The 10,971-nt window shown below is 40.5% G+C and overlaps 1 protein-coding gene across 1 annotated transcript; it reads left to right on the forward strand.

Moving 5' to 3' along the window:
• The first annotated feature begins 217 nt into the window (after nt 1-217).
• Nucleotides 218-9,334, forward strand: fibpa (fibroblast growth factor (acidic) intracellular binding protein a). Its single transcript, XM_083785999.1, has 11 exons — nt 218-317; nt 713-797; nt 2,948-3,146; nt 3,430-3,556; nt 4,332-4,432; nt 4,731-4,864; nt 5,664-5,772; nt 5,970-6,033; nt 7,937-8,023; nt 8,183-8,280; nt 9,124-9,334. Exons 2-11 carry the CDS (start codon nt 713-715, stop codon nt 9,191-9,193), a joined length of 1,074 nt encoding a protein of 357 aa, XP_083642125.1. The 5' UTR covers nt 218-317; the 3' UTR covers nt 9,194-9,334.
• Nucleotides 9,335-10,971: the final 1,637 nt, after the last annotated feature.

Raw genomic sequence — 10,971 nt, forward strand, 5'->3', positions numbered from 1 at the left:
AATAGAATTGGGTCTTTTACATTTATACTTTTACACACATTATCCTGCCAATTTGGATTTTTGTTCGACAAACTGGTAAAATCGTTGTTTTATTGTCATTGCACAACATGAATACCGAAGAATATTATGTTCTATTTCCAGTTACAAAAAATATATACAGCCTTTTTTGGTAAAAGTAACCTCGATTGGCCGGGAGGACACCAATGTCGGTGTAACACCCGGAAGTGCATGGCTGCTGCTGTTGTTTACATTAGAGTGATTTCATTCAAGACAGTCATTACACAGTAGTGGTGTGTTGGTTATACGTTTCTTAAAAGGTAACAATTCTATAGTCGATTTATCGCACTAGGTTTCTCTTAGCTAACGCTTTAATTGGTTGTCTTTTAATTTCTTTACAGTTGACATTGGCTATTTAGAGGCTAACGAAGGTAAGCTAACAGCTAATTAAGTGGCCATGGGAATAATGTAGTGAACTCAGCTGAAATATAAAGTGAACGTTTTAGCCATTCGGTTATGTATTATAGCCTACCTGTTTTGTATCTGGAACAGCGCTGACAAATAACAAGTCACGTTAGCCGTGGTTTCTGTACTAGAACTCGTTAACGTTCTGGACTAGGGGCCAGGGCTAGTGCAGTACTACCAATAGTGTTATTATTATATCACTGATGTTTGTTGCACTAGTATGAATATGATTTACCTTCTAACTTCATAGATGGCGGTGGAGCTTGATGTATTTGTGGGTAATACCACCATCATGGATGAAGAAGTGTATCGGCTGTGGTTGGATGGTTACACAGGTATATGAACTGAACATGAATGATTTCTGATCACAGCATACTTTCTCAGTAGGATTTCGTCCTCTTGTCCCAAAAAGAGCTGTATGTATACCAATTAAACACTACACATACAATTTGGCCATAAAGTAAGGGAAAAAGTTAAACAATCTTTGCTATTCATCACATCATGAAGTAGGCTATATAGGGTAAAATAAAATAAAACATCCACTTTACAAGGTTAAACGACTTCATAACTATCAGGTTCATAACATTACAGCTCCTCCAATTGGACCATATGCTTCATTGATATGGTGTTTTGACTGCAACCGCCTTGGCATTCCTCACCCATGAATAGGTTACCACTAACGGACTGTACAGGTGAAATTCCAACATTGCATGGATGCACCTGGGACAGTGGGATACATCAGTGATGTATCCCAAGGTCACCAGGGTTTCGGGTCTCGCAAAATCATACCCCTCACTCAGGTGACCCAGCCGGGGTGATCAAGTCTCGACTTACGTCCCAATAGCTACCCTTGGTCAGCCCCATTAGAGAAAGACCAGGGCCACACAATCCGTTGCTCTGGAACTACTCTGCCGGTGTCCTAGGACAAATAAAGAGGAGGCGACAGCCTAGGCTCCTGCGGGAGGTTTGCACATGTGCAGTGTAAACAGGAACTGCAATGATGGAGTGTTCCAGCTAGAGGGGCATGAGAGTTGCTGACCCTGAACTGAAATAATAAAAAGGATATCACAAAAAGAGAATAGTACAAAGTTGATTTTGTTTTTATTTTAAAAAGTATATCAATTTCATAACTGTGGAAAAATTTGTATGTATAACAGACTGAAAGATAAAGGACAAATTTACTAAATGTTAATGTTTTTGTGGATTTTCCATGTTCTTGTGTCAAACTTTTATTTTTGTGAAATGACAAAGGAACATGGATACTGTTCATTCAAGTGCTGTGGATGATATAAAACATTTGAAAAGGGAAGGGTGACTGCTGTTTAATTCTCAACTGTTCTGGATCTCATTATTTACATCACAAGTTATGAGCTTTCTATCTAGCACCTCTGCTGGAACACTCCACCATCGCAGTTCCTGTTTACACTGCACATGTGCAAACCTCCCGCAGGAGCCTAGGCTGCGCCTCCGTGCTCTATCCTCTTTATTTGTCCTAGGCCGGGACTGGGAGGTAGATCAATCTGGTGCGTGGAAGGACTAAGCCCTGTGGGTTGAGTCCTGTCCGGCCCCTCCTACGTCTCACCAGGTCCACTCCTGACACTTCATTCAGGAGTGGTGCATTCTTGAGCCGCAATTAGAGATGCTCCGATAATTGGCCAGCGATCGGTGATCGGCCATATCGACCGATATTCACTCTGATCGGTAATCAGCATTTACCCTGTCTGTGATCAGCAATTTACCCTATCTGGAGAAACTGATCTTTTACACCATTTAAGTGGTATAAATGTCAATCAGATATAATGATATATCATTTTGAATTTTTGTGACATGCCTACACACACAGGAACAGTTTTGACGTAGGTTTTGAGGAAATATTAATATTTGAAACATTTCACAAGATCAGTATCGGTTTCGGCCGATCATGAGAAAAACAATCAGTGATCGGTATCGGTCCCAAAAAACCTGATCGGAGCATCCCTAGCCGCAAATGGTTCCGCAGGCTCCACCTGGGCAACGGTGGTGCTCCAGACAAGTTACCATTATATTTATTTTTGTGCTCTCCTATGCAAAGTGGTGGAGTTGAAGTTGTAGCTGTGAAGATCAGTTACATTTCAGGCTGTCTGGAGTAGAAAACAATGTACATGGTAGCAACAGCCAGTAGTTAAGTCGAGAGAGCCGGTACCATGCAGTAACAGTAAGCGTGAATTTAGGTCTTATGATAATGTACCGTGCATGTTCAAGTCATGTCTGATTACTTAAAAGACTGTTATCAAAATTCTTAATTATTTTACGTTTTGGAAGAAAAAAAAAAGCTAATTTAACATTGAGGTGTCCACTCTTCCTTGGTGCCCACTTTTCCTGTATCCCCATGCAGTGGAAAAGCACCAGAGACATGCATGTCCAATTTGATTATGGGATCTAACAGTAATGAGTGGTCAGACTCTTGTCAGTTACTATGTGTAAACAAGTGTGTGTTTCGTCTCAGTGAACGATGCAGTGAAGGTGCGTATGGAGGGTGGGGTGTTGGAGGACTGGGAGGCGAGTGCAGATGTTCTGCTGAGTGACACCATGGACCAGTACAGAACCTTCCAGATGTGTGAGCGTCTCCTGTACAGCCCCACCAAACTGGCCAACCAACTGCTGTTCCAGATTCCGCCTCATCGACAGGCCATGCTCATAGAGAGGTGTGTGTTGAACATACTTTGTTCCCCATGTTATGTTATATTTGTTGGCATTTGATGGTGATGACTGTCAATGCACTAAACATACAGTATTATTATAAAACACAATTACAAAACACTACACAATACAAGGGATTACAAGACAACATTACAAGTAATGTAATGTGTGATTTGTATTCTTTTCTCCTATTCGCTTTGGGCTTGCTTCTTCATACAGTCATTTGTACATATACCCACCCTAAATTGTCCCTGCTGTAATTATTATACTTTTTTTTTTTAAATATAGGTACTATGCATTTGATGATGTATTTGTCCGTGAGGTTCTGGGGAAAAAACTCTCCAAAGGAACTAAGAAAGACTTGGATGATGTCAGCGCGAAGACGAGCATAACGCTGAAAAGTTGCAGGCGGCAGGTAACACCTGGAAACATGTCATGTACAATGAGGCTGTAATTGTGTAAGAGGTCATGCACAGTGAGGCAGTCATTGTGTTACCGGTAATGTACTACGAGGCCGACCATTATTCTGAAATAAACCATGACAGCTTCGCCCCAAAAGATGGGGTATTTTTTTTCTCTATACATCATCCTGCATGTTACACGGCTAGATAGAAGCAAAAATATATATCATTTGACACCAACCATTAATTTCAAGCTAGTACAGACTGTGTCGAAGTGTCCCCGAGCAAGACTTTGAACTGCTCCCCAGGGGCCATATGGCACTTCCCCACAGAAGACATATTTAATGTATTTGCAAATGTAGTGATACTGATAACAACAGCTTAAGGGGGACTACATTATTATTATCATCATTATTTACTGTTAAATGAATAAGACATTATTTTAACCAATCTGTATGGTAAAGTAGGACATGGAGGTGGGCTCCCAGTCCCTACTCTTTCATTGAGACATTTCGACCGAGGTGTCGGGTAGGACCGTAGAAGAGTGCATTGGTTGACAATGTCAATACAATTATTGGAAGAAGATGGCACACCGGAAATAACAGAATTAATGCCATGATTGACCAATCTGTAGTCAACAAAGCTGAGTAATAAAGCTAAATGTTGATTGGTCTTATCAATTTAGAAGTTTACAGTATTTTTATACAGGAGGGCCTTGTTTCAGTTTTGAGATCCAATATTAAACTCTAGTCATGATTGTACTATATTTCTCTATCTCTTGAATTTCAGTTTGACAACTTCAAGCGTGTGTTTAAAGTTGTGGAGGAACTGAAGGGACCCCTGGTGGAGAACATCCGTCATCACTTTCTGCTTTCTGACAAACTGGCCAGGTAATAATGCCCCACTCCCCACTGTAGTAGGACTTACACACTGGTTATCTGCTCTTGTCCTGGGGAAGGAGACTGGTCTAGTTTTAAATCAGGAACAAGAGTTGAGAACTACGAAGCCTCTTTGCTCAAATTTATTTAATCAAATTCCCCTGGTTTGAAATATTTTGTTGATGCATGTTTTCTTTTGGGGTTTTTTGCTCGCTCATTCTATATATTTCTTGAATAAGCAAAAATGTCATAACAGACTTTGTATCAATAGTTTTAAAATGTGATATTTAAGATCATTATGTTATTTCAGGGATTATGCGGCCATTGTGTTCTTTGCCAACAACCGCTTTGAGACGGGGAAACGGAAGCTCCAGTACCTCACGTTTCAGGACTTTGCCTTCTGCGCTGGACAGCTAATCAACAACTGGACAGTGGGAGCTGTTGGTGAGACCTCTCCGCTACACTGTGGCCATCTGCGGCTCCTTAAGAACACAGAGAAAGAGGATAGAATTTCCCAATCAATGATGATTGGTTGCTGTAAACTGTTACGAAGCTCCTTTTTAGAACGGTGTACTGTATCTGTAAGTGGCTTTAAGGGCAGACGGACGCTCCTGCAAAGTTAGTGTTGGTCTCCAGTAAAGTCTATTTTTGTCCTATTGTAGGTGAGGCAAGTTCATTTCAGATTGCCATTAATAAGTATGAGTAATAAGTATTAAGGGATATCAAAGTCCACTGAAGGCAAATTAAACCAATTAGTTCTGTGCTACCCAGTATGTATACTACTGTAGTTAAAAGCCTTCATTTAATACTATTACACTTATACAAGGTCACAATTTTTATTGAGTACGAGTCTATTTCTGAACAACACATGTTCTCCATTTCACCAGCTCACTTCCAGACAGCAATATAACATTCTGCTCTCTTAAAACAATAAATGGTTGTTTTGTCAGTCCCTGAACAAATGGGTCTCTAATGAGGATTTGCATGGCTTGGAGGGCACCCATGTTTTAAAAGCATCGTAAACTGAAGCTCAGTCCCCCAGACCAGTTCTGTAAAGTAGAATTAGTTAAACTTGTCAAGTTGGTTAAGTCCTTTTTCAGTATGACAATATATAACAACTGTAATATACAGATCTAAGAATCTACAGAATGTATCTACAATGTTGCACTGATGGTAGTGCATTTAGATAATATTGCAAAGAATTTGAACTCGTTAAGTGTTTGACTGGAGTTTTTCTTGACAGATAACATGGTGGAAGACATGGACGTAGATCTGGACAAGGAGTTCTTACATGACCTGAAAGAGCTGAAAATCTTAATAACAGACAAGGACCTACTGGATCAGCACAAAAGGTGACATACGCTCATGCATTTTGATGCTAAATCTAATGCTGAAAATGTAAATTGTTATTGTTAATTGTTAATGTTATTATTGAGCATGCAAGGTGCTATAAATCAGTTTTCTCTTTTGTAATGGAAGTTCTAACATTTGTTGTCAGAATTGTTGCTTTGGATTATGAAGTCTAATAAATTATTTCCTGTCTGTTCAGTCTTGTTTGTACAGCCCTTAGAGGAAAGACTAAAGCTTTTACAGAGATGGAGGCAAACTTTAAGGTGAGAAACATTTTAGCCTATGTTCAAACCAGCAGTCCAAATCAGATTTTAGTTTTACCTATACAAATAGGAATCGGATGGGATTTATCAAAAGATTTTTGCAAATCAGTTTTGAACCACTTTCAAATCAGATTTCTAAAGACGTCTCCGTCTAGACTTCAACTTCAACTTCAAAGAACTTTATTTTTCCTTTCGGAAACGTATTTTGTGCAGTGGTAAAGACAACAGAAATCACAGTAAAGTTCTCAAACTCTGCCCGAACCCGACCAGGCCCGACCCGGCCGGGCCCAAAAAATATGCTAATTAGTCGGGCCGGGCCGAGCCTCGGGCTCTGTGATTTTTTTTTTAAAGTGTTATTATAATAAAAATAGCAATTCTGTTATTTGTGTAATGTGATTGTGTATACGTGTATGTATTTATTATGAAGAGGGCTGCGCTAGGCGATTCACTTGTGACAGGAGGACTGGAGACGGGGGTCGCATCGCACTGGCATTTCAGACTCGGAGGCCTCGTACACACATGTCAAACCATGTGACTTCCATTGGAAAAGCATTGAGAATGAGGCGGCCATGAAACACAGACAGAACAGATCATGTCAGTCCAGCATGTGTGTACGAGGCCAGAGCAGCATGCAGCCTGCACTGCGCGCAGGCAGTAGAGAACAGTGAACGGTGAGAGACTTGCGTGCCTTGCTACCGCTGGTTTCCCTCTGGTTTGCGCACCAAACGAGCTACTAACCACCAGTTAACTTGCCAAGTTGCCATATGCTTAAATATTTTATAAAATCAATCGGATTATCACAGCTGAAGAAGCGTCAGGTTTTCGTCATGTTGCACTGAGAGTCTCGTTAACCCAGCTGGCTGTGATGAATAAAACCTAATTATTAATCAACGTCACCAAACGATCCAGTGATATATAACTTATAGCTACACGTAAAGCAACTTGACTTCAGAGGAAACTAAGGGAGGGAGCTGCAGCAGCTATTCGTGTTTACTCACCAGTCACCACCACCACTGTATGGAATCCATTAGAATGATTGGAAATGGAAGTTATGGAACATTAATAGCCTATTCTAACGTGAGTTACATACATCCTTTATTTAGAAAAATCCGTTTATCTCCGTTCTCACTTTCACACTGAAACACGGCGCCGCTGCGCTGCCATTTAGTGCTGCTTTTTTTTCTCTTTTTTCTGTCGGGCTTTTGTCGGGCTTCGGGCTTTACATTATGGCAATTTTTAGGGTAGGGCCGAGCCTCGGGCCGACCCAGTTAGGGTAGGGTCGGGCCGGGCCATAATTTTTGGGCCCGTTGAGAACTTTAAATCACAGTACACACAGTTACTATATAAAAGATCATAAAAACGACTTTTTAAGAGGAACTATTTAAAAGCATAATATATAAAAAATCTGTTCTATAAGTACTAATAATTAAAAATCTAAATATTTACTGTATGCAACCTATGCGTTCACTATAGTCCATCAGGTGGAAAGGGGGGGTTGTTTGTTAGGTATTCCAACGAGGAGGGGGGGGGGGGTCAGCCTAGGTGTCCAAGAGTCTGATGGAGGTGGTCACAAAGCTAGCTGAGCCCCTTTAGACACTGAAGGCTGATTCATGGTTTGTCGTCTGACGATGCGAAAATAGCTGATCAACAACCTCACATATCCTATAGGCTATAGCAATCTGATCACTTCAACTTGCAAACCACATAGTAAAAGTCAGTACTAAAGATTTGAGAAACAATTTGAATTTGCCCGTCTTAGATAGATAATCCAGTAGACTACATTTAATTTAATTGACAATTATTGTCATTCACTAGTAGTAAATATTATGGTACTGAATACAGATTCATTTTTTCTCTAGCGTCATTCTAATGCTTTGCTACAAATGCTGTATTGTCCTCTCAGAATCTTTCCAGAGGTCTCGTCAACATTGCTGCCAAGTTAACAAACACAAAGGATGTCCGAGATTTCTTCATTGACCTGGTGGAAAAGGTACATTTGTCTGTTTTTAAAACCCTGGTCCCCCAAACAAGAGCAACCATTCAGCTGCCCAGCCGACCTGCACCCCACATGGCTGCAAGGTCTGCTGACTTTAATGCCACCCATGAGACAGTGTGATGTAATGTCTCTCTCTCTCTCTCTCTCTCTCAGTTTATTGAGCCTTGCCGTTCGGACAAATGGACAGGCGCAGACATGAAACTGTATCTCACTCACTACACCAACTCTGCACACATACTCGACACGTTCAAGTAAGTTCTCAAAGATAATCATGTATGTATATATACTTGCCCCGGCCCTTTCCATTCAGTGCATTTGTACAAAGGAAATATCCTGATGTATACACTAGAATGTCAGCATTTGATCTTAAGCCTTATTTCGAAATATTGCTGACACAACCGATCTACAAGCCCCACAATGTAGCACATGGTGATAACACGGTGCAAGCTTTTAGATCAGCTGTTTTTATTTTTTTTTTACTTTTGAAAATGTGTAAATCTTCACCTATAACAATGAAATGCACACAATAGGTTATATCCAATTGCCGACTCCAGAACTTCCATAATAATAGGACAGGTTTTCGCTAATGCCAGCTGACAATAATGTGCCTCTTTTGGCCAGTGGGTGTCACCCTATCTCCCGTTTGATTTGCTAAACTGAAGTTACCTTGTTTCTCGCTGGCCACTCTGGAATGTACTTAACGGTTTACACAACCCTGCACCACTACACGCTCAACAAAGACATATTCATCACACAAACACCCCCCCCCCCCCCCCCCATTATGACCAATGAGCAGATTGCTTCATTTTTATGACCGTCGCCACGCCTTCATCATAAGAAATGTTCATCTCCTGCTTTCGTCAGTTGTTTTGATGCATTTATTAACATCTCTCTCTCTCTCCCCTCGCTCTATTTTCCCCCTCTCTCCACTCTCTCTTTTCTCCCCTCTCTGCTGCTCTTAAATCTGTCCCCCTTTCCCTCTCTTTCGCCAACCTCCCTCTATCCCTTTCTCCACTTCTCACTCCATCCCTTTCTCCACTTCTTTCTCTCCATCACTCCATCCCTTTCTCCATCTCTCTCTCTCTCTCTCTCAGACATCAGATTATATGGGACAGATACATGGGTGTTGTCAAAAGTTGTGTCTTGAAAATGTACCACGACTGAGAAGTTCCTGCTCTCTGCTCCTCTCCTCTTGGATTTCCCAACTCTCTGCTTTATATTTGTTCTTTCTGCATCCTCCTCCATGTTTTGCTCAAAGTCTCTGTATTCTGTTCTGTATATTAGTTTGTAAATAAAAATGAACCTATTTACAGTATAAATCTTTTACAGATCTTGCGCATTTGCTTCTTTCTTTTGTTGAGGGGCGCTAGCCCCTCCTATATACAGCTTTTGTCCACACACGTCTCATATTTGCCATTGACAATGAAAGGAGGAATTAGGTCAAATGTCCACCAAATATGACGTAAATTTGTGGCAACACAAACATTAAATGCCATTGACAACGAAGGGAAAATTGACGTCATATGTAGATAAGCAAATCTGCTAAACCAATCACATTCAGTTCATGATGTATGATGATGTGTAATGATAAGAGCGCCCCTCACAATCTCACATGGGTGAGATTGTTATGTTGGAACTGAGATGAAATACATACAACACAACTGAAGAGGGCAGGAGATGTACACAGAAACCCCTTCGGATCAAACTTCAACACTAGGTGCAATTCAGTTCATCAACTCAACAACTGTTAGCTTAGTTCTAGTTATATGAAGTCTTCAACCTACTGTATAGTAGAGTCCCAGGCAGGTAAGCCTTTAGAAAATGAAAGGGGTCCAGTTCCTTGCAGATATTTTATATGAGCAAGACAATTGTCTTGGAGATTACTACTACTGTACGACATACACATATACGGTATAGTATAGTGTATATAGTTTGTGCCTCAAAATGATCCATTTCGTACACTACTGTATATAACATAGCTGACAATTTACTATTTGAACAATTTTTAGGCATTAAGACTAAGACATTCTTACACAGAGTGACTTACAAGGTGCAACAACACAAAACACGACAGGGTAGGTGGTCAAGTAAATAAAGCGCAAAGAAAAACAATGGGTGACACAAAGGTAACTAGGATACCAAGTAAAGGTCCAATCTAGCATCTGTCTAAACGACATGTTGTCTAACAGCCTTTGTTTTACTAACCCAGAACCTGCCATAAACTCATAAAGAAGTTCTGTGTTTTTTTTTTTTTTACTTTTCCATTATAACCAGTACCACTCCTGAAAGTTTAAAAAATAGTAGATTTACCTGCAGAGATGATGTACCCATGTGTTCCCAGAATTCAGCATTATTACTACTTCCTGAGCAGGGCCCAAATTGGGGTCTGACAACTTTATCTGAAACCCAGCCGTAGCATAATGGAAACAAATCCACAACTTGTGAAATTCGTTACACGGCATGGCATATGGTTTACTTAGCCTTAAGAGTGCTTTTACATTGACAGTTTGGTAGCACAAGGTTGTACAAGCAGCCTATACTGTATAACATACATAACAAACAAGCCAACGGCATACATTCATCTAACAATACAAAGTATATGTGAACAAGTAACAATGTGAACAATATTATGTTATCTGGATAACATAATTAGCATTTGCAAGATGGACCTTTGGAAGTTAATGGAGCTTTTAATGTACAACTTTAATATTTCATATAATACATAGCATAATCCTACTGGAATTCCTGTAGAACTTGTTGAACTTGTTTTGAGTCTAATGAGTAATGTGTGGGGTGTCTGTGTGTGGCCGGGTGGAGAGGGGACCAACACGAGGGGCACAATTTGTCAGGCCGGGGGGTTGTCGAGTGACTGAGTGTGCGATTTTTAACAAGAGTTCCCTCCTGTAATGACAGCTGTCATCTCCTACACCAGCTGAACCACA

This window comes from Protomyctophum parallelum (genome assembly GCF_964188405.1).
Source record: "Protomyctophum parallelum genome assembly, chromosome: 16".
Taxonomy (NCBI): Eukaryota; Metazoa; Chordata; class Actinopteri; order Myctophiformes; family Myctophidae; genus Protomyctophum; species Protomyctophum parallelum.

Coding starts and splice junctions, on each gene's coding strand:
- fibpa (XM_083785999.1), top strand. CDS start 713: ATGGCGGTGGAGCTTGATGTATTTGTGGGTAATACCACCATCATGGAT. Junction 3,557..4,331: donor TGAAAAGTTGCAGGCGGCAG/GTAACACCTGGA, acceptor CTTGAATTTCAG/TTTGACAACTTCAAGCGTGT. Junction 5,773..5,969: donor CTACTGGATCAGCACAAAAG/GTGACATACGCT, acceptor CTGTCTGTTCAG/TCTTGTTTGTACAGCCCTTA.